At 44.8% G+C, this 24486-nt stretch overlaps 1 protein-coding gene across 11 annotated transcripts in view; it reads left to right on the top strand.

The window, feature by feature from the left end:
* LOC111526968 (protocadherin gamma-C4) overlaps positions 1-24486 on the top strand; it is a 178115-nt gene that overhangs the window by 50036 nt on the left and 103593 nt on the right. For 2 of the 11 annotated variants that reach the window (XM_023193056.3, XM_023193070.2), the window contains exon 1: positions 21745-24364. The exons of 5 other annotated variants lie outside the window; for them this stretch is intronic. In XM_023193056.3, the coding sequence (XP_023048824.2) occupies positions 21929-24364 (2436 nt within the window). In that variant the 5' untranslated portion in view covers positions 21745-21928. Of the gene's footprint in view, positions 1-613; positions 3933-6580; positions 9248-11687; positions 14112-16973; positions 19398-21744; positions 24365-24486 lie in introns of those variants that run through there. 4 more of the 11 variants (XM_023193062.3, XM_023193069.3, XM_023193061.3 and 1 more) reach the window with 4 other exon arrangements.

The following is a 24486-nucleotide window of genomic DNA, read 5'->3' as shown; positions in this document are numbered from 1 at the left end:
TTTTTTTTTTTTTTTTTTTTTTTTTTTTGAGACAGAGTCCCTGTGTGTCACTCAGGCTGTAGTACAGTGGCACAATGATACCTCACTGCAACCTCAAACTCCTGGGCTCAAGCATTCCTTCCGCATCAGCCTCCTGACTAGCTGGAACTCAGGCTCATGCCACCAGACCTGTCTAATTTCTCTGTTTTTAGTACAGACAGTATTTTCCTTCACTAATTTAACTCGTATAGTTTCCATTGTCTACCCAGTTTTCCATATGCATAATATATTCACAGGAAAATATAAAGTTATCAGATTTCATGAATTGTTTTAAGAAAGTTTTAGTCAGTGAAAAAGCTATCATACCATTCTTCAAAGGAAGGGTGAAGTAGGCTGATCTGCTATGTTGCCCAGGCTGGTCTTGAAGGGAAACAGATTTTTTGTAGTCATACTTACTGTTTGGCTTCTTAGTAAGTATTATATAGTCATTACTTTTTGCAGTTCTTTAGATCAAAGTATTAATGTAGGTAAAGTTAACTTTAGAATATATGTCTACCTTAAAAAGTCAAGTCTGCTTTAAGTTTAATCATCTCTGGTGAAAGGGAAGGGATGGAGCTTTGCTTTTTATCATATATTCATCTGTACCTTTCAAGTATTCAAATAGAAAAATATAAACAATGTAAATAAAATAGCAAAACAATATAATATCTCATAAAACTGCAATGGTAAAAGCATTTATCCTATTGAAATTCTACAATTTTCATTTGAAAACATTATCAACATGTAATTCAAGTGGCATTTAGAAGAATAATTTAAAAGCAACAACTCTATGGAAAGCTTCTAAAATGATTAAGGAGTTTAAACCAAATAAAACAATTTCTGAGTCAGTCATCTCCAGTAGGTCTATTTTAGTCTCAAGATAAATTCATTTCTGGTGACAACTGAAGTTCATAGTTATTTGTTAGTATATATTGAATACATTTACAATAAAGCTTAGAGCACAGTGGGAAATGAAAGCATCATGTTTTTTTTTAAGACCAAATGTATTGCAAAAATGTAAGTAATTTAATCCAATGCTGCAATCTGATCATTCTGATCTAATCTAATCATTTAATAACACTAAATAAAACCTTCATCTCACATTCTTTGGCTGTTTCTTTTAAAATATGGGTTTAGGGATAAATCAAATAAATTCAAAACAAAGTAATAAGCAGATGGTATTTTTTTCTCAGTAATCTAGTAGAGTATTACATTTAGAAGTAATCTGTATCTCAGTGCAGTAACTATTTAGGACTCTAAGCGCCGCTGTTCACCTACTGGGAGAGAAATGCAACCGAAAACACTCAGATCTCACACCTCGCAAAGACCCGCAGATGCCACAAACTGCTGGACTGTAGCGAAACCCCACCCCTGTTTGGAGGCACTCCAGGTTTCCGGAGGATTATCATCTCCGTAGCTGCGGCAAGAAACTAAATAAGACCCACTTATGCGCAGTGAAGATTCTGAGGAGATTCTGCAGCAAAATAACAATGGCCGCTCCACAGAGTCGCCCCAGACGCGGTGAGCTGATCCTGCTGTGCGCGCTGCTGGGGACGCTGTGGGAAATCGGGAGGGGACAGATTCGCTACTCGGTGCCAGAAGAGATGGACAAAGGCTCCTTCGTGGGTAATGTCTCCAAGGACCTGGGGCTGGACCCCCGGGAGCTGGCGAAGCACAGAGTCCGTATCGTCTCCAGAGGTAGGATGCAGCTCTTTGCTCTGAACCCGCGCAGCGGCAGCTTGATCACCGCGGGCAGGATAGACCGGGAGGAGCTCTGCGCTCAGAGCCCGCGGTGTCTGATAAATATTAACATCCTGGTTGAGGATAAAGGAAAACTCTTTGGGATAGAAATAGAAATAATTGATATTAACGATAATAACCCGAAATTCCAGGTCGAAGATCTAGAAGTAAAAATTAACGAAATCGCGGTTCCTGGAGCACGTTATCCACTCCCAGAAGCTGTTGACCCGGATGTGGGCGTGAACTCCCTCCAGAGCTACCAGCTCAACCCCAATCACCACTTCTCCCTGGACATGCAGACTGGAGACAATGGAGTCATAAACCCAGAGCTGGTGCTGGAGCGCGCCCTGGACAGGGAGGAAGAGGCTCTTCACCACCTGGTCCTCACGGCCTCAGATGGCGGCGAGCCGCGTCGCTCCAGCACAGTGCGCATTCATGTGACAGTACTGGATACAAATGACAACGCCCCGGTTTTTGCTCAACCGATTTACAGAGTGAAAGTCCTTGAGAACGTGCCCCCAGGCACGCGGCTGCTTACTGTAACAGCCAGTGACCCGGATGAGGGAATCAACGGAAAAGTGGCATACAAATTCCGGAAAATTAATGAAAAACAAACTCCGTTATTCCAGCTTAATGAAAATACTGGGGAAATATCAATAGCAAAAAGTCTAGATTATGAAGAATGTTCGTTTTATGAAATGGAAATACAAGCCGAAGATGTGGGGGCACTTCTGGGGAGGACCAAATTGTTCATTTCGGTGGAAGACGTAAATGACAATAGACCAGAAGTGATCATTACGTCTTTGTTTAGCCCAGTGTTAGAAAATTCTCTTCCTGGGACAGTAATTGCGTTCTTGAGTGTGCATGACCAAGATTCTGGAAAGAATGGTCAAGTTGTCTGTTACACACGTGATAATTTACCTTTTAAATTAGAAGAGTCAATAGATAATTATTATAGATTAGTGACAAGGAAATATTTGGACCGAGAAAATGTCTCTATCTACAATATCACAGTGATGGCCTCAGATCTAGGAACACCGCCTCTGTCCACTGAAACTCACATCGCCCTGCACGTGGCAGACATTAACGACAACCCTCCTACATTCTCTCGTGCCTCCTACTCAGCCTATATCCTAGAGAACAACCTGAGAGGAGCCTCCATCTTCTCCTTGACTGCACACGACCCCGACAGCCAGGAGAATGCCCAGGTCACTTACTCTGTGACTGAGGACATGCTGCAAGGGGCGCCCCTATCCTCCTACATCTCCATCAACTCTGACACCGGTGTCCTGTATGCGCTGCAATCTTTCGACTATGAGCAGATCCGAGACCTGCAGCTACTGGTAACAGCCAGCGACAGCGGGGACCCGCCCCTCAGCAGTAATGTATCATTAAGCCTGTTCGTGCTGGACCAGAATGACAACGCGCCCGAGATCCTGTACCCCGCCCTCCCCACAGACGGTTCCACTGGCGTGGAGCTGGCGCCCCGCTCCGCAGAGCCTGGCTACCTGGTGACCAAGGTGGTGGCGGTGGACAGAGACTCGGGCCAGAACGCCTGGCTGTCCTACCGCCTGCTCAAGGCCAGCGAACCGGGACTCTTCGCGGTGGGGCTGCACACCGGCGAGGTGCGCACGGCGCGAGCCCTGCTGGACAGAGACTCGCTCAAGCAGAGCCTTGTGGTGGCCGTCCAGGACCACGGCCAGCCCCCTCTCTCCGCCACTGTCACGCTCACCGTGGCCGTGGCTGACAGCATCCCCGAAGTCCTGACCGAGTTGGGCAGTCTGAAGCCTTCGGTCGACCGGAACGATTCGAGCCTTACACTCTATCTCGTGGTGGCGGTGGCTGCAGTCTCCTGTGTCTTCCTTGCCTTTGTCATTGTGCTTCTGGGGCTCAGGCTGAGGCGCTGGCACAAGTCACGCCTGCCCCAGGGTTCCGGTGGCAGATTGGTGGGTGTGCCTGCCTCACATTTTGTAGGTGTTGAGGAGGTACAGGCTTTCCTGAAGACCTATTCCCATGAAGTCTCCCTCACCGCAGACTCGCGGAAGAGTCACTTGATCTTTCCCCAGCCCAACTACGCAGACACGCTCATCAGTCAGGAGAGCTGTGAGAAAAATGATTCTTTGTTAACATCCATAGATTTTCATGAATGTAAGAATGAAGCTGATTGTGGTCAGGTGAGTTTAGTTCTTTGCTTGCTTTTAATTTCCAGATGAATTTTATTTGGCATAAATTATGTTTTGAAAAACATTGTGAAGATAGTTGAAAATAGTTTTAAGGCATATCACAGAGTTTCAGGTTTATTTTGTTGGTGTTACTATAAAGTTAAACTCTAATAGTCATAGGTTGTTGTTTCATTTGCTTTTAAACGACTTGGAAAAGATTGTTGAACCATTTTAAGCCTTCCACTATTTTATTCCTATTATCACTCATTCACTTAAGAAGTACCTACCCATCCATGCCGGTAATTTTGCTATTGTTTGTGTGTGTGTGCGCGCGCGCGCGTGTGTGTGTGTGTGTATCCTAAACTAGAACTTCAGAAAATTATCAAGAAGTCTAAAGCCTTGTATTAGCTTAGCAAAAGTAAAATATATCTCAGAATTTTTAGGGTTATGTTTAGCATTTGAACCTATAACTAGGCTCTTGTAGATTTTTTTCACTTTAAACCTCTTTTCTGAGCCCTGTTTCTGTACCAGTGCCCTTCAAAACTTTAATACTTCTTACCATCTTTCAAAACATGAACAAACTTTAAAGATGGATCTTGGTGGCAGATGAGACTGGTTACTAAATATTAAGTATGTGTGTCAGTGGTCACCTGGGCTCCATGCCCATGGAGACATGAAATCTAAAGCCTAGAATGTCCATTGCTCCCCCAAACAAAAAACAAAAGCTAAAACATTAGATCTGAATTAAAATGTAATTTTAAACTGTTGAAAGTGACTTTTGTAAAATACGAAAGAACATATTTCAATACAATTCCAATTAGCTGTTTTGGTTGTGCATCGACATGAAATGGTGAGAATGTTGATTTTAAGAACCAACGTTTCAGGTACACAAGTTCTAAATAAGCTGATCAATTCAATTAAGTTATTCAGTCTTGGCTGGACACAGTGGCTCATGTCTGAAATCCCAGCACTTTGGGAGTCTGGAGCAGGGGAACAGCTTGAACCCTGGGGTTTGAAACTGCAGTGAGCTATGATCATGCCACTGCACTCCAGCCTAGGTGACAGAACTAGACCCTGTCTCTAAAAAAACCTAATATTAGGCTGGGCACAGTGGCTCATGCCTGTAATCCCAGCACTTTGGGAGGCCGAGGCGGGTAGATCACGAGGTCAGGAGTTCAAGATCAGCATGGCCAACATGGTGAAATCCCATCTCTACTAAAAATTACAAAAATTATCTGGGTGTGGTGGCACGCACCTGTGGTCCCAGCTATTTGGGAGGCTGAGACAAAAGAATCACTTGAACCCAGAAGGTGGAGGTTGCAGTGAGCCATGACTGTGTCACTGCACTCCAACCTGGGCAACAGGGCGAGACTCTGTCTCCAAAAAAAAAAAAAAAAAAGAATATTAATAGTAAAAACTCAATATAGGCTACCCATTACTATATTCCTGCATACCTTCTTGTAGCATTTGAATAAAGCTAATCCCTGAATTGATTGACGTAAGGTAGAAGTAGATGACCCAATAAATGTTTGTTATTAATGAAAAGGACATTTCCTAAGGATTGTGTAGTGTTCTACTGTATGGTGCATATTCAGTGGAGTGGGAGTTAACTTCATAGTTTGTGTACCATTTGGATGCACATATGAGAGGACAACATATTATTGGCACTTTGCAATTTAAAAAACTGTGATGAAAATTGCCCTGGTAGGAAAGAAAATCCTTACTCTACCTAAAAATGTTGGCTAGTTGTTTTTATTAATCTGACAAATGGACTAAAGAAGGTTGACCAATGTCACTATATTCCATAAATTTATGTAAACAAACTTATGAGCTTCATTTATCCAATTCCAAAGTCACTTCTTCACTACAGTGATGGTACATAGATAGGATGATAATGCAATCCACTAGAATATCCATTTGTACCTTGTATTGCAGAATAGATAAGCATTTCCCCAGTAACTCTTAAGAATGAATTTATGTACTGTAAAAGATATGACATAAGACAAGTATTTTGAGATATGAAGAAGAGCAATGTAGTAGGGTATGTCATTTCTTGGCTGAATCATATGGGCAGTATACTTAAAGTAATATTTTGTGAAGTAGAAGAGTAAAGAAAAATTATTTTTATGAAGAATGTTAATATTGTTAGGAAGAGGAGATGTTTGGGGATTGGTACAAAATTGCCACAACTTTAAAAAATAGTTTTAAATAGTATAGATTTCCCTAATATGTGCAATATAAAACAGTAGAAATATTGGGGGGTCGGAAATCGTATAAATGAACAGAAGAATGATAAAATTGTTTCCACACGCCATAGCTAATAAAAATCAATTTTTGAAATGAATGTATTATGAAGCCTCTGACAGCAAGAACTGTAACATGTTAATTATCATATTGCAGTGACAAGGGCAATACTTAGTTCTAGCTAAAGAGTTCAAGGTATGTTTGCAGAATGGTGAAAGAATGGACCAATATATGCAGGTTTGCATAAAAACCCAACGTGATATTTCTAACAATTTAGAAAACAGAGAAAGATACCTTAAAGAGTGTGTTATAATTTGTTATTAAATATATGAACGTAAAAACTTGGCTTGTTAAGTTAGGCCCTCAAACACAATTACTGCGCTAGTTAAACTGAAGCAGCAGAGGCTGTAGTTTCCTAGTGCTGACTCTGGGCGCCGCTGTTGGCCAAAGTGGAGAGCTTGGCCTCCAGCTCTCCTCGCGCAGCCGCAACGCGCTTTCCAGGGCAGCCCCGGTTCAGACTCCCCAGCGCCAGCCTTTGCACCGCTTCCTCCTTGGAAAAAGAAGAATCTTTTCCTGAACTGGAACTGGAACTAAAGTCCATTCGGAGATCCGAAAATCTGCAATAAAGAGGTTATTTGTAACTCGGCGTCTCCAGGCTGGTGAGCAAGCTGAGGAGAGCAAGAGGGATGGGGAGCGGCGCTGGGGAGCTGGGCCGGGCTGAGAGGCTGTCAATGTTCTTTCTCTTCCTGCTGCCTTTGTTCTGCCCGGCGCTCTGTGAGCAGATCCGCTACCGGATTCCCGAGGAAATGCCCAAGGGCTCAGTAGTGGGGAACCTCGCCACCGACCTGGGGTTCAGCGTCCAGGAGTTACCGACTCGAAAACTGCGCGTCAGTTCGGAGAAGCCTTACTTCACCGTGAGCGCAGAGAGAGGGGAGTTGCTTGTGAGCAGCAGGCTAGACAGGGAGGAGATATGCGGGAAGAATCCAGCTTGTGCTCTGGAATTTGAGGCTGTTGCTGAAAATCCACTGAACTTTTATCACGTGAATGTGGAGATCGAGGACATTAATGACCACACGCCAACATTCACGCAAAATTCCTTTGAGCTGCAAATAAGTGAGTCTGCACAGCCTGGCACACGATTTATATTAGAAGTAGCAGAAGATGCAGATACTGGCTTAAACTCTCTACAGAAGTATAAACTCTCTCTTAACCCAAATTTCTCATTAATAATTAAGGAGAAACAAGATGGTAGTAAATACCCGGAACTGGTATTGGAGAAAACCTTAGACCGGGAACAACAGAGTTACCATCGTTTAGTCCTGACTGCCTTGGACGGTGGAGATCCACCCCTAAGCGGCACCACTGAGCTCCGTATCCAGGTAACTGACGCCAATGATAATCCCCCGGTATTCAGCCGGGATGTGTACAGAGTCAGCCTTCGCGAAAACGTGCCACCAGGCACCACTGTGCTGCAAGTGTCAGCCACCGACCAAGACGAGGGCATCAACTCAGAAATTACTTATTCCTTCTATAGAACCGGGCAAATCTTTGGTCTGAATTCAAAGAGCGGGGAAATTACCACTCAAAAGAAACTGGATTTTGAAGAAACCAAGGAATATTCAATGATAGTAGAAGGGAGGGATGGTGGTGGACTGGTTGCACAATGTACCGTTGAAATTAATATTCAAGATGAAAATGACAATAGCCCAGAAGTTACATTCCATTCTCTACTTGAGATGATTCTGGAAAACGCGGTGCCTGGAACACTAATTGCGTTGATCAAAATACATGACCAGGATTCTGGGGAAAATGGGGAAGTTAATTGTCAATTACAAGGCGAAGTCCCTTTCAAGATTATCTCTTCATCCAAAAATTCATATAAGTTGGTAACAGATGGAACCCTAGACCGAGAGCAGACCCCGGAGTACAACATCACCATCACAGCCACAGACAGGGGCAAGCCGCCCCTCTCCTCCAGCATAAGCATCATCCTGCATATCAGCGACGTCAACGACAACGCTCCGGTTTTCCACCAGGCGTCCTACTTAGTCAGTGTAGCCGAAAACAACCCTCCTGGGGCCTCCATCGCCCAAGTCTGCGCCTCGGACCCGGACTTGGGGTTGAATGGCCAAGTCTCCTACTCCATCATGGCCAGCGACCTAGAGCCTCTGGTACTAGCCTCTTACGTGTCCGTGAGCGCGCAAAGTGGGGTGGTGTTCGCGCAGCGCGCCTTTGACTACGAGCAGCTGCGCGCCTTCGAACTCACACTGCAGGCCCGAGACCAGGGCTCGCCTGCGCTCAGCGCCAACGTGAGCCTGCGCGTGTTGGTGGGCGACCGCAACGACAATGAGCCTAGGGTGCTGTACCCCGCGCTGGGTCCCGATGGCTCTGCGCTCTTCGATATGGTGCCGCGCGCTGCAGAGCCCGGCTACCTGGTGACCAAGGTGGTGGCGGTGGACGCAGACTCAGGACACAACGCCTGGCTGTCCTACCACGTGCTGCAGGCTAGCGAGCCCGGGCTCTTCAGCCTGGGGCTGCGCACGGGAGAGGTGCGCACGGCGCGTGCCTTGGGCGACAGGGACGCGGCCCGACAGCGCCTGCTGGTCGCTGTGCGTGATGGTGGACAGCCGCCACTCTCCGCCACCGTCACGCTGCACTTGGTCTTTGCCGACAGCTTGCAGGAGGTGCTGCCGGATATCACTGACCGCCCTGTACCCTCTGACCCCCAGGCTGAGCTGCAGTTTTACCTAGTGGTGGCCTTGGCCTTGATCTCAGTACTCTTCCTCCTGGCCATGATTCTGGCCATTGCCTTGCGCCTGCGACGCTCCTCCAGCCCCGCCGCCTGGAGCTGCTTCCAACCTGGTCTCTGTGTCAAGTCTGGACCTGTGATTCCTCCCAACTACAGCGAGGGCACTTTGCCTTATTCCTATAACCTATGTGTTGCACATACAGGAAAGACGGAGTTTAATTTCCTAAAATGTAGTGAGCAATTGAGTTCAGGACAAGACATACTTTGTGGTGATTCATCTGGGGCCTTATTTCCACTTTGTAATTCCAGTGAGTCGACTTCCCATCCTGAGTTGGTGAGTTTTATTTATGTCTATTCTTTTTCATTACCCACCCAATTTTCTGTATTTACATGAAAACACCGTATATTGTCAGGTCTAATGAGTTGTCTTAGGAAAGTTGTAGCTGCTCAGAAAAGCTGTCCAACCATTCTTTAAGAGGAGCAGTGAATTGTGAGTTGTTATATCACATAAAAGAAGTAGCCTTATAGGTTTACAAAGTAGTGAGAGTTTGCTCTTAGCTTCCTAGCTAGCAAAAACATTTGGTACTTTTTTTGTCCTCTTTCTCAAAGCTAATGAAATTAGCTTTTACCCATTGATTGTCTCATTCTTTAACATGTTTATATGTTATTATCTGTAGATAAATATTAAATTTAATGTATGTAAACATTTAATTCATCTTTCAAAGCAAAGAAACTGCTAGTAGTTGTCTTTCTTCACTGATTTCACTGGTAGTTTCCATCTCTTTCTCATGTTCCTCATATATACTTTCTTATTCCTACCTAATGGATTTATGATTTTTGAATCTCCTAAAATTTAATTAAAAATACTATATGTTGGCTGGGTGCATTGGCTCATGCCTGTAATCCCAGCACTTTGGGAGGCTGAGGCGGGTGGATCACGGGGTCAGGAGTTCAAGACCAGCCTGGCCAACATGGTGAAACCCCGTTTCTACTAAAAATACAAAAATTAGCTGGGTGTGGTGGTGGGTGCCTGTAATCCCAGCTACTCAGGAGGCTAAGGCAGGAGAATTGCTTGAACCTGGGAGGCAGAGGTTGCGGTGAGCTGAGATGTCTCCAAGAGTGAAACTCCGTCTCAAAAAAAAGAAGCAGAAGAAGAGGAGGAGGAGGAGAAGAAGAAGAAGACGATGATGATGACTATATGTTATGTGTATGCGAGAGAAAGAGAGAGACTGATTCACTGAACTTAGAAGGTCCAAATCATCCTAATCATTTCTAAGTTTATCCAGGTTTTCTTGGATGCAAAATCCTTCTCTACCTCTATATAATCACCAGAGGAAACTTACAAGAAAAGGAAATGCTATTGCCTGAATTTCTCTTGCTCAGAATCCTGACATATATTCTTGAGGAAGGGGGAAAACACACCGGATTTGTCTTGTCGTTTGGAGCTCTAAATATAAATGACTGGATGTTTTCTCAACATCCTTGTAGGAAGGAAGGAGAATGCAGAATTATTCCATTTTTAAGACAAAAACTACGAGTCTTGTGTACATACAAAGCTCCCATTACATGGTATAAGTATTTTGCTTGGTTTCCCTTAGTATGTGATTCAGTAAACGCTGAGATTTCAGCGTTACCACTTACTTTTAACCTTTCAGTAGTTTTCTTTGTTGTATATTTTGTGTTCTTTTCCCCAAATTACTATATAAGTTTAAGTGATCCTTAGAATAATGTTTAAAACCACTTTAAAATTGCATAATTTATTGATGGAGGATTAAAATAGAAACTTGCTTTTCAGTGTACGTGCATTTGAATCATTGAAACACAGTCTGTGCAATGCATTACGTATTCACATAAAAAAATTAAGCATTTTTTGAAATGGCAGAAAAGTTTAAGCAATCACAAAAATGTAAAAATTTCCAAAAAACTTTAATCCTGTTCCTATTTAGCAATATTAGGTGAGAACATCTGTAACTATTGCTGAATTAGCATTACTTTTATAACACAAAAATTTAAAAGAAACATTTTTCCAGGAATTTTACCATCAAAATAAATTAACCCCAGAAAATAATTTCAAAGTGGATAATGTATCCTTATATATGTATTCAATATAATTATATATTTTACATTTACAAATATATAATATAGGTATAAAAATTAAAAATGAATGTATTTCCAAACACGATTGAACATAAAAATTACTTCAGAAAATTGTTGATATACAGAAAAAATTGAAGCATCATAAAAAGGAAATTATAATAATTTACATATCTAGAAATAGAGTGCAAAATTCTACCAAGAATAAGAGTAAATTAATATTAAGCGATGGTTTGTGATTTAATAACACACAGAAATTTTATTCCACTTTATTTACAACTCAGATATCTAAAAAATAGATTGCTTTTGAAATACAAATGCAAGAAACAATTGGAGAAATCTAAAATCATAATTAGAAAAGAGTAGTGTTTTCTCTATCAGCCATCTGATATGTTACACATCAGTGGGTGTAGTAACGACTTACGACTCTGAGCGCCGCTGTTGATCAACTCTAAGCAAAAATCAGGACTCCAACCGGATTTCCAGTTATGTGACTACACAAAACCCGGCAGATCCCACAAACCTGCTCCCAGACTGCAGCAAAACTCAGCTTCTTAACTTAGGGCACTCTGGTTTTCTCCTAAAGAAAAGGATCACCATACTTCGCAGGAGGGAAGAAAGAACCTGATGAAGCAGCGCGCACAGAGAGTATTTTGAGAAAATTCCAAAGCAAGGCAGCAATGGCAGCTCCAACCAAATGCCAGCTCCGCGGAAGATTTGTCCTGCTGTGCTCGCTCCTGGGGATGCTATGGGAGGCCAGGGCCAGTCAGATTCGCTACTCAGTGCCTGAAGAGACAGAAAAGGGCTATATTGTGGGCAACATCTCCAAGGACCTGGCTCTGGAGCCCCGGGAGCTGGCGGAGCGCGGAGTACGCATCGTCTCCAGAGGTAGGACGCAGCTTTTCTCTCTGAACCCGCGCAGCGGCAGCTTGGTCACCGCGGGTAGGATAGACCGGGAGGAGCTGTGTGCTCAGAGCCCGCGGTGTCTGGTGAACTTTAAAGTCCTGGTTGAAGACAGAGTGAAATTGTACGGAATAGAAATAGAAGTAACTGATATTAACGACAGTGCCCCAAAATTCCAGGCCGAAAGTCTGGAAGTAAAAATTAACGAAGTCGCGGTTCCTGGAGCACGTTATCCACTCCCAGAAGCTGTTGACCCGGATGTGGGCGTGAACTCCCTCCAGAGCTACCAGCTCAGCCCCAATCACCACTTCTCGCTGAACGTGCAGACTGGAGACAATGGAGCCATAAACCCAGAGCTGGTGCTGGAGCGCGCCCTGGACAGGGAGGAGGCGGCTGTTCACCACCTCGTCCTCACAGCCTCAGATGGCGGCGAGCCGCGTCGTTCCAGCACCGTGCGCATCCATGTGACAGTACTGGATACAAATGATAATGCCCCGATTTTTGCTCAACCGATTTACAGAGTGAAAGTCCTTGAGAACGTGCCCCCAGGCACCTGGCTGCTTACTGCAACAGCCAGCGACCTGGATGAGGGAACCAACGGAAAAGTGACATACAAATTCTGGAAAATTAGTGAAAAACAATCTCTGTTATTCCAGCTTAATGAAAATACTGGGGAATTATCAATAGCAAAAAGTCTAGATTATGAAGAATGTTCATTTTATGAAATGGAAGTACAAGCTGAAGATGGTGGGGGATTGAAAGGGTGGACAAAAGTGCTCATTTCAGTGGAAGATGTAAATGACAATAGACCTGAAGTGACCATTACATCTCTGTTTAGCCCAGTGAGAGAAGATGCACCTCAGGGAACAGTAATTCTTCTTTTCAATGCTCATGACCGAGACTCGGGAAAGAATGGTCAAGTTGTCTGTTCCATCCAGGAGAATCTATATTTTAAATTAGAAAATTCAGAAGAAGATTATTATAGATTGTTGACGGCCCAAATTCTTGACCGAGAAAAAGCCTCAGAATATAATATCACGGTGACTGCAACAGACAGAGGAACTCCGCCCCTGTCCACAGAAATTCACATCACTCTGCAAGTGACTGACATCAATGATAATCCACCTGCCTTCTCTCAAGCCTCCTACTCAGTCTACCTCCCGGAAAACAACGCCAGAGGTACTTCCATCTTCTCAGTGATCGCCTATGACCCTGATAGCAATGAGAATTCTAGAGTTATTTACTCCTTGGCAGAGGATATCATCCAAGGATCTCCTCTCTCCACCTATGTCTCTATTAACTCAGAGACTGGCGTGCTGTATGCTCTGTGCTCCTTTGACTATGAGCAGTTTAGAGATTTGCAAATGCAGGTGAGGGCAAGTGACAGTGGAAACCCACCACTTAGCAGCAATGCGTCATTGAGACTATTTGTTTTGGACCAGAACGACAATGCCCCAGAAATCCTGTACCCCGCCCTCCCCACTGATGGTTCTACTGGTGTGGAGCTGGCACCCCGCTCTGCAGAGCCCGGCTACCTGGTGACCAAGGTGGTGGCAGTGGACAGAGACTCAGGCCAGAATGCTTGGCTGTCCTACCGCTTATTCAAGGCCAGTGAGCCAGGGCTTTTCTCGGTGGGGCTGCACACAGGTGAAGTGCGCACAGCTCGGGCCCTGCTAGATAGAGATGTGCTCAAACAGAGCCTTGTGGTGGCTGTACAGGACCATGGCCAACCCCCTCTCTCGGCCACTGTCACACTCACAGTAGCCATAGCTGACAGCATCCCAGACATCCTGGCTGACCTGGGCAATCTTCAGATCCCTGCAGACCTGGAGACCTCAGACCTTACCCTCTACCTCGTTGTGGCTGTCACAGTGGTCTCCTGTGTCTTCCTCACCTTCATTATCATGCTCCTGGCCCTCAGGCTGAGGCACTGGCATGCCTCACGTCTGCTGCAGGCTACAAGTGATGGATTGGCTGGTGTGCCCACCTCACACTTTGTGGGTGTAGATGGGGTTAGAGCTTTCCTACAGACCTATTCTCAGGAGTTCTCCCTCACTGCTGACTCAAGGAAGAGTCACCTGATCTTCCCCCAACCCAACTATGCAGACACACTCATCAGCCAGCAGAGCTGTGAGAAAAATGAGCCTTTGTGTGTCTCAGTTGATTCCAAGTTTCCTATAGAAGACACCCCTTTGGTTCCGGTGAGTTCATTTTTTTTCTTTCTTTTCTTTCTTTCTTTCTTTTTTTTTTTTTTTTTGTTTGTTTCTGTTTTGTTTTGTTTTGTTTTGTTTTGTTTTGTTTTGTTTTTGAGACAGTCTTACTCTGTTGCCCAGGCTGGAGTGCAGTGGTGTGATCTCGACTCACTGCAACCTCCGCCTCCCACGTTCAAGCGATTCTCCTGCCTCAGCCTCCCAAGTAGAGTAGCTGGGACTAGAGTAGAATAACTGGGACTACAGGCCTCCCAAGTAGAATAACTGGGACTACAGGCACGTGCCACCATGCCCGGCTAATTTTTTGTGTGTTTTTAGTAGAGACAGGGTGTCACCATGTTGGCCAGGCTGGTTTTGAACTCCTGACCTCAAGTGATCCACCCACCTCAGCCTCCCAAAGCGCTGGGATTACAGGCATAAGCCACTGCGCCTGGCCCTTTACTTTCTATTATAGTTAGCTTTCTCTTTAACTGTTTGTACTTAAGGTAGTATAAGTTGATATCAGTATGTTTCTCATCACTTTTCACTGAGCCTAATTGTTGCTCCAACATCGAAAGGAGGCATTTATTCTTTATATTTGCTGATATAATTTTCATGTTCTCATAATTAACCTTGCTGTCAATGTAAACCATTTTTTGTGGGGCAGCTCTCAGCCTGCATTGATGTGGGCTTTTTGGGTAGGGTGCTTGATTGGTTGCAGTGGACTCACATCATAAAATTCTTACTCCTTTTTTTTTTTTTATTTAAGAGATGGGGGTGTCATTCTGTTGTCCAGGGTGGAATGCAGTGGTGTGAGTAAAGCTCACTGCAGTCTCAACCTCTGGGCTTATGCGATCCTCCCACCTCAACCTTCACAGTAGCTAGGCCTGAGGTGGGAGGACTAGCAAGTTATGTTGCCCAGGCTGGTCTCAAATGATCTTCCTGCTTCAGTTTCCCAAAGCACTGGGTGAGGTGTAAACCACCTCACCCAGCAAATTCTTACTCCTAAGATCATTTATTTAGGTCATACTATGTTTATAAGGGTTAACTGATAGAAAGGTAAATGTGTTCTTCTTAGAGAAAAAGCTGAAAGCCCAGATTTATTGCTTCTATTCTTCCATTTCTATGATAGGAAAACACCCCTTTGAGGTTATATTTTTCAGATCACAAGTGTGTAAAGTCTGTTTGTATTTATAGATATTTTCTGATGAAGATTCAAACTTCAGTTATCCACTTCCAAACCCTAGTAAACCAATTTTTTCCCTTTAATGGTGAAAGTTGTAACACCTTTTATTCTCATATCTTCAAAGGTCTTAATTTCCTAATGCTTTAATGTTAAATTATGAAGAATAGTAGGACATTCTTCTTTTCTATAGTATATGCTTACTCAAGAGAAATTTCTGAGACTGGACACTGTGAAATGACAAAACAAGGAATTAAAAATATTTCTTTCACTTATATGTTATTTCTGGCTCAATTCTCCAACTTTTGAGGCTAGAAATGAACTTGCATATCAGACATAATTTAAGAAAATAGTCTCAGGAACTGCTGGGAAGATTCTAAAACTCTTTTACTGTTTTTAGCTATATGGAAGAGAATAATGTATTATTTAATGTTATTTTAAACATAGTGTCATTTCAAGTAGTAAATAACATTTCACAAGACATTTGAAAATAAGCTTTGAAGTTGAGTCAAAATTCTATGCTAAACATGTGATCCATAGATACATTGATGACAGCTGGCATTTCTGTGGAAATGAAGAATTATTTTATTTGTTTGTAATTACTTGGGTTTCTGTTGCTTTATTTTTAAGAAAAAAAAAGCTAAACTGTCTGGAAATCCTTTATGACATACAGACATTTTAATTATTTCAAACACGTCTTCCCCCTGAAGCGGGTAGCAAAAAATAAAGCATCCTTCAGGCTCATATTTTTAACCATACAACAAGAAAATTATTACAATTTCTCTTCTGAGGAGTAACCTTCATACTTAGTATTTATAAATGTTGAAATGTGTGTTAATTTGGGGAAAACATAACAGATATCCATGAAGGCTTGTATGTCATATAGGTAGTTACTATTCAATACTACAAAAATGTCTCTTGCCCTTAAAACCAGAACACAAGGCTCACCAGACAGATAACTGAGCGCAGTATGGAAAATGTTTACTTCTTTTTTTCTTGAACTACGTAGGACTTAACTTATTGTGCATTGGTAACAGATTGTAGAACATAAGCTGAAAGATAAAATTCTTGACCTTAATGTCTCATCTTAAAAAGAAGCATTGATTGACATTTTATATCTTGCATTACTTAAAAATAATGGGGGAGCGCAGTATATATTGACAAAGATTGGCTTTGTGGTGATCATTGTTGAAGGTGGGGTGGCTATGTGAAGGTTCACTACATATACTCCCTACTGTTGTATAAGTTTGAAATTGTGCATAATACATTTATTTACGACACAAAACATAGAAATATCTACTATAATACTATGGTGAGAGCAAAATTTGGGGGGAACGTACACCTGCATTTTCGAAGAATATGTACATTTTGGAGACCGAATTCAAAATGAAAAACCGGGCTGCTGTCCCGCACGGAGCCTCTGGGCGCCGCTGTCGGCCAGTGCAGAGCAGGCGCTGACACCGGGGATCCCTCAGCCTCCAGCCTAGGATTCCCTGCGCAGGCAACAACAGAAAGAAGAAAACCAGCACACACATAGGAGCTCCTTGCTGGGCAGACCTTGCCCAGCACACCGGATACCTAGGTCCGAGACCCGGGACTCCTCCTATCCTGGGTCGAATGCTCTTTTAGCGCTGTAGGGTGCACTTTCTCCAGCTGGAAAAGCGGGGACCCAGCGAGAACCCAAGCGAACGATGGGAGGGAGCTGCGCGCAGAAGCGCCGGGCCGGCCCGCGGCAGGTACTATTTCCCTTGCTGCTGCCTTTGTTCTACCCCGCGCTGTGTGAGCCGATCCGCTACTCGATTCCGGAGGAGCTGGCCAAGGGCTCGGTGGTGGGGAACCTCGCTAAGGATCTAGGGCTCAGTGTCCTGGATGTGTCGGCTCGCAAGCTGCGAGTTAGCGCGGAGAAGCTGCACTTCAGCGTAGACGCGGAGAGCGGGGACTTACTTGTGAAGGACCGAATAGACCGTGAGCAAATATGCAAAGAGAGAAGAAGATGTGAGTTACAGTTGGAAGCTGTGGTGGAAAATCCTTTAAATATTTTTCATATCGTTGTGGTGATTGAGGATGTTAATGACCACGCCCCTCAATTTGATAAAAAGGAAATACATTTAGAAATTTTCGAATCTGCATCCGCTGGTGCACGAATATCGCTTGACCCTGCCACGGATCCCGATATAAACATAAACTCAATTAAAAATTATAAGATAAACTCTAATCCTTATTTTTCATTAATGGTTAGAGTTAATTCCGACGGTGGCAAATACCCAGAGTTATCTCTGGAGAAACTCCTAGACCGGGAAGAACAGAGATCTCATAGCTTGATATTGACTGCCTTGGACGGAGGTGACCCACCAAGAAGTGCCACCGCTCACATACAAATTTCTGTCAAGGACGCCAATGATAACCCCCCGGTTTTCAGCAGAGACGAATATAGAATTAGTGTTAGTGAAAGTCTGCCCCCTGGGTCCCCTGTGTTGCAAGTGACAGCCACTGACCAGGATGAGGGGGTCAATGCCGAGATAAACTACTACTTCCGAAGCACTGCCCAGAGCACAAAACATATGTTCTTATTGGATGAGAAAACAGGTATGATTAAGAATAACCAGTCATTTGATTTTGAAGATGTAGAAAGGTACACCATGGAAGTGGAAGCGAAGGACGGAGGTGGTCTCTCTGCCCAGTGTAAAGTAATCATAGAAATCCTGGATGAAAACGACAACAACCCAGAAATAATCATAACTTCTCTCTCTGATCAGATTTTGGAGAATTCTCCCCCAGGAATGGTTGTTGCCCTCTTCAAAACACGGGACCTGGATTTCGGAGGAAATGGAGAAGTCAGGTGTAATATAGAAACAGACATTCCATTCAAGATTTATTCTTCTTCCAATAACTACTACAAGCTGGTGACAGATGGAGCCCTGGACCGAGAGCAGACACCAGAATACAATGTAACCATCGTAGCCACTGACAGGGGCAAGCCGCCCCTTTCTTCCAGTAGAAGCATCACCTTGTACGTCACTGACATCAACGACAACGCCCCAGTTTTCGACCAGACGTCCTACGTGGTTCATGTGGCCGAGAACAACCCGCCAGGAGCCTCCATTGCGCAAGTGAGCGCCTCTGACCCGGATTTGGGGCTCAACGGCCACATATCCTACTCTATCGTGGCAAGTGACCTAGAACCCCTGGCGCTGTCGTCATACGTGTCCGTGAGCGCGCAGAGCGGGGTAGTGTTCGCGGAGCGCGCCTTTGATCACGAGCAACTGCGCGCCTTCGAGCTCACGCTGCAGGCCGGCGACCATGGCTCGCCCGCGCTCAGCGCCAACGTGAGCCTGCGCGTGTTGGTGGGAGACCGCAATGACAACGCACCGCGCGTGCTGTACCCAGCTCTGGGTCCCGACGGCTCCGCGCTCTTCGATATGGTGCCTCGCTCTGCAGAGCCCGGCTACCTAGTGACTAAGGTGGTAGCGGTGGACGCCGACTCAGGACACAACGCCTGGCTATCCTACCACGTGCTGCAGGCCAGCGAGCCCGGGCTCTTCAGCCTGGGGCTGCGCACTGGTGAGGTGCGCATGGCTCGAGCCTTAGGCGACAGGGACGCAGCCCGCCAGCGCCTGCTGGTCACTGTGCGTGATGGTGGACAGCCGCCACTCTCTGCCACCGCCACGCTGCATCTGGTCTTCGCAGACAACTTGCAAGAGATACTGCCAGACCTCAGAGAGTACGATCGCCCTGTACTCTCTGACCCCCAGGCTGAGCTACAGTTTTACCTGGTGGTGGCCTTGGCCTTAATCTCAGTGCTCTTCCTCCTTGCGGTGATTCTGGCCATTGCCTTGCGCCTGCGACGCTCTCTCAGCCCTACTACTTGGGACTGCTTCCATCCTGGTCTCTGTGTCAAGTCTGGACCTGTAGTTCCCCCCAACTACAGTGAGGGGACTTTGCCTTATTCTTATAATCTGTGCATTGCACATACGGGTACAAAAGAGTTTAATTTCCTAAAATGTAGTGCACCCATACATTCCAATGAAGACATGGTTTGCAGTGTTTCTCCTGGAGCTTTAATTCCACTTCATGGTGGGGAGGATTTGACTTCACATTCTGAGACTCTAACTTCGGTGAGTTTCTCTTTTTTGTGTGTGATTTATCTAATAGTCTACTAGTTTCTCATATTTTAGGCATACTACTTTATTTTCATATCTTGAATTATATGTCTAAAACTCATAGCTTTTTATAATCTTTTCTCAATGTTTTGTCAATTGTAGAATGTCACCCGATTGAAGATATTTAGTCTTTGTCTTTTTTTTTTTTTTTTTTGAGATGGAGTCTCACACTGTCGCCCAGGCTGGAGTGCAGTGGCGTGATCTCAGCTCACTGCAACCTCCGCCTTCTGGGTTCAAGCGATTCTCCTGCCTCAGCCTCCCAAGTAGCTGGGATTACTGGCACCCTTCACCATGGCTAAATTTTTTGTATTTTTAGTAGAGATGGGGTTTCACTATGTCGACCAGGCTGGTCTCAAACTCCTGACCTCATGATCCTCCCAACTTGGCCTCTCAAAGTGCTGGGATTACAGGTGTGAGCCACCATATTTTGTCAAGTTCTGACTATCGAACAGAAGCAGTGGTCTTGGCACCTAAGAAAACAAACAAGTAACCTATCTATTCAAATTTGCCAAGACTTAGTGAATTTACCATATCTTATTTATATATTTTTAAAGCTTAAAAATATTCAGAAGGCAGGCCCAGTGGCTCACATCTATAATCACAGCACTTTTGGAGGCTGAAGCAGAAAGTATCACTTGAACCCAAGAATTGAGACCTGCCTGGGCAATATAGGGAGACCCCCCATCTCTACTAAAACAAAAATAAAACAAAACCGTTAGCAGAGTGTGGTAGCATTCCCCTGTGGTCCCAGCTACTTGGGAGGCTGAGCTGGGTGGATTGCTTGGTCCTAGGAGGTCAAGGTTGCAGTGAGCCCTGATCTTGCTACTGCACTCCAGCCTGGATGACAGAGTGTGACCCTGTCTCTAAAGTAAATAAATAAATATGCAGGCAGGGCCAAGTGTGCTGTAATCCCAGCACTTTGGGAGGTGGAGGTGGAGAATCTCTTGAGCCCAGGAATTTGAGACCAGCCTGGGCAACATAGGGAGACCCCATTGCTTCCGAAAATTTAAAAATTAGCAGGGTGTGGTGGCACATTCCTGTGGTCTCAGCTACTCTGGAGGCTACAGTGGGAAAATCGCTTGAGCCCAGGAAGTCTAGGCTGCAGTGAGCTATGATTGTGCCACTGCACTCCAGCCTGGGTGACAGAGCAAGACCCTGTCTCAAAAAAAAAAGAGACATTTCTAAGAAATGAAATGAAATACTATTGCCATTGCACTCAGTCTCTGTCTCTGATTCTCTGATAGAAGATTTTTGAAGAAAAAAGATAAAATCTTTGAAGAGTTCTATACTTGGAAGGCATAGTGACATAAACACTTCTGAACATCCTGTTCTCTGTGTGAAAGAAGTGAACTTCTATACCCTTTGCATTTGAGGGAATAATTGCTACTGGGTTGATGGGCACACACAGTTGAAGATATGTGAACCACTGGACTTTGGCCTCTCATACAAGCTGCCTAAGAGAAGAGGTTATTTTTACTGGTATTAATGCTCTGATGAAAACAGGTCATTTGACATAGACACTTACTTGTTGAAAACCTATATCACTACATCTAACTTTGTTTTCTAAAACTTTCAGTACTTCAAATTCTACATATTTATTTTCTCATTACAATGCAAACATTTTAATTTGCAACTGTAATGTATGTTCATTTTAGTTTGTGATTGCCTGCTTAGTCATTTAAATAGGTCCACTTAACTTGTATCCCTATAAGATAAAGTACATTTTACACAAAAAGGTTCATTAAGGCTCAGTAAAACTATTCCAGAAGAGTACTTTAAAAACCTCTTACACAATTCTAAGCTAAATAAATTTAATGAATTAAGTAGTTAAAATTATAAAGCTTCAGAGTGAACTATGTCATGAAGAGTTTATTTAATATAGTCTTGTATTAGTGTATACTAAATAAAATTGGACTATTTAAATCACAATTTAAAATTATAAGACTTTTATGAATATACCTAGACACTCATATGACCTAAAATAAGTATTATTTACCTTTTATTATAGTATGTACATTTCTGTTGGGAAAACGTGTTGCAAATATATATTTAACCAAACATTATTGTGAAATATTTACAATATTTTCACTCCACTTTGTCACACCTCCAGTAAGAAACCTACATATAGTAAATTATTTAATGATAGGAGTGGGGAAACCAAAGAATCTATGTAAAATATAATAATCCAACAGAATGGAGTTTACTTTCCAGTCCATGTATAACTTGGGTGCAGTAACTTCTTAGGGCTCTGAGCGCCGCTGTTCACCTACTAGGAGAGAAAACGCAGCCAGAGCTCAATCCGGATTCTCGGGGCTCCAACTACACAAAGCCCCACAAACCAGCTGCTGGGCTGCAGGGAAGCTCACTCCAGAATTTAAAGTGCTCAGGCTACAGAGACACCCTGAAGCCACAGAAAGGCAAAGGAACCGGTTGAAACACACAACGTGTCCAGTGAGGACTTTGCAGAATTCTGTAACCAGACTACAATGGCCGCTCAAAGGAATCGCTCAAAGGAATCAAAGGATTGCAGTGAGCTGGTCTTGCTCTGCCTTTTCCTCGGGATTCCATGGGAGGCTGGAGCCCGGCAGATCTCCTACTCAATTCCTGAGGAATTAGAGAAAGGCTCTTTCGTGGGCAACATCTCCAAAGACTTGGGGCTGGCGCCCGGAGAGCTGGCGGAACGCGGAGTCCGCATAGTCTCCAGAGGTAGGACGCAGCTTTTCTCTCTGGACCCGCGCAGCGGCAGCTTGGTCACCGCGGGCAGAATAGACCGGGAGGAGCTCTGCGCTCAGAGCGTGCGGTGCCTGGTGAGTTTTAATATCCTTGTGGAAGAAAGGGTGAAACTTTTTGGGATAGAAATAGAAGTAACTGATATCAATGACAACGCTCCAAAATTCCAAGCAGAAAATCTAGACGTAAAAATTAATGAAAATGTCGCCACGGGAATGCGTTTTCCTCTCCCGGAAGCTATTGATCCGGATGTGGGCGTGAACTCCCTGCAGAGCTATCAGCTCAGCCCCAATAAGCACTTCTCCCTAAGAGTTCAGAGCCGTGCCAATGGTGTCAAGTACCCGGAGCTGGTACTGGAGCACGCCCTAGATCGCGAGGAAGAGGACATTCACCACCTGGTCCTCACCGCCTCCGACGGGGGTGACCCTCTCCGATCTGGCACTGTCCTCGTCAGCGTGACTGTCTTCGATACAAATGACAACGCGCCGGTCTTCACCTTACCAGAATACCGAGTGAGTGTTCCTGAGAATTTGCCTGTGGGCACTCAGCTGCTGACAGTCACAGCCACCGACAGGGACGAAGGTGCCAATGGAGAAGTGACATATTCATTCCGAAAATTACCTGATACGCAATTGTTGAAGTTCCAACTAAACAAATATACTGGAGAAATAAAAATATCAGAAAATCTAGATTATGAAGAAACTGGTTTCTATGAAATAGAAATACAAGCAGAAGATGGAGGAGCATATCTTGCAACTGCAAAAGTGTTGATTACAGTAGAAGATGTAAATGACAACAGTCCAGAGGTGGCCATCACGTCTCTATTTAGTCCAGTGACTGAAGATTCACCTCTGGGAACAGTCGTAGCCCTTTTAAATGTGCATGATTTAGACTCTGAGCAGAATGGACGGGTAACCTGTTCCATTTTGGCGTATCTACCATTTAAATTAGAAAAGTCCATTGATAGTTATTACAGATTGGTGATACACAGAGCCCTTGACAGGGAACAGGTATCCTCTTACAATGTCACAGTAACAGCCACAGATGGGGGAAGTCCACCTCTATCAACGGAAACTCACTTTATGCTACAAGTGGCAGATATCAATGATAACCCACCTACCTTCTCTCATGTCTCCTACTTTACCTATATCCCAGAGAACAACGCCAGGGGTGCCTCCATCTTCTCAGTGACAGCGCTGGACCCGGACAGCAAAGAGAATGCCCGGATTATTTACTCCCTGGCTGAAGACACCATCCAGGGGGCACCTCTGTCCTCATACATATCCATCAACTCAGACACTGGCGTCCTGTATGCACTCAGATCCTTTGACTATGAGCAGTTCCGTGAACTACGGATGCAGGTGACAGCCAGCGACAGCGGGGATCCTCCACTCAGCAGCAATGTGTCGTTGAGCCTGTTTGTGCTGGACCAGAACGACAATGCGCCCGAGATCCTGTACCCCGCCCTCCCCACAGACGGCTCCACTGGCGTGGAGCTGGCGCCCCGCTCTGCAGAACCTGGCTACCTGGTGACCAAAGTGGTGGCAGTGGACAGAGACTCGGGCCAGAACGCCTGGCTGTCCTACCGTCTGCTGAAGGCCAGCGAGCCAGGACTCTTCGCGGTGGGGCTGCACACCGGCGAGGTGCGCACAGCGCGGGCCCTGCTGGACAGAGACGCGCTCAAGCAGAGCCTCGTGGTGGCCGTCCAGGACCACGGCCAGCCCCCTCTCTCGGCCACCGTCACGCTCACCGTGGCCGTGGCCGACAGCATCCCCGAAGTCCTGGCGGACCTTGGCAGCCTCGAGCCTCTGGCTAACTCTGAAACCTCAGACCTCACTCTATACCTGGTGGTAGCGGTGGCTGCGGTCTCCTGCGTCTTCCTGGCCTTCGTCATCGTGCTGCTGGCGCTCAGGCTGCGGCGCTGGCAGAAGTCATGCCTGCTGCAGGCTTCAGGAGGCGGCTTGACAGGCGTGCCTGGCTCGCACTTTGTGGGCGTGGACGGGGTGCGGGCTTTCCTGCAGACCTATTCCCACGAGGTCTCCCTCACTGCGGACTCACAGAAGAGTCACCTGATCTTCCCCCAGCCCAATTATGCGGACGCACTCATCAGCCAGGAGAGCTGTGAGAAAAAGGATCCTTTGTCTTTGTTAAATGATTCGAAGTTTCCTATAGAGGATACCCCATTGGTTCCAGTGAGTTTTACTTTTATTTTTACTCTTTTTCTGTTGTTAAAAAAGATTGGTTTTACTTTTAAGTTTGCAGCATGATGGTGGAAAGTGTAAATGGTAAAACATTGATGAGTAGAATTTGATGT

The sequence above is a fragment of the Piliocolobus tephrosceles genome, chromosome 4, assembly GCF_002776525.5.
Source record: "Piliocolobus tephrosceles isolate RC106 chromosome 4, ASM277652v3, whole genome shotgun sequence".
Taxonomy (NCBI): domain Eukaryota; kingdom Metazoa; phylum Chordata; class Mammalia; order Primates; family Cercopithecidae; genus Piliocolobus; species Piliocolobus tephrosceles.
The sequence above is the reverse complement of the archived record's forward strand: the minus strand, read 5'-3'. Positions and strand labels throughout refer to the sequence as shown.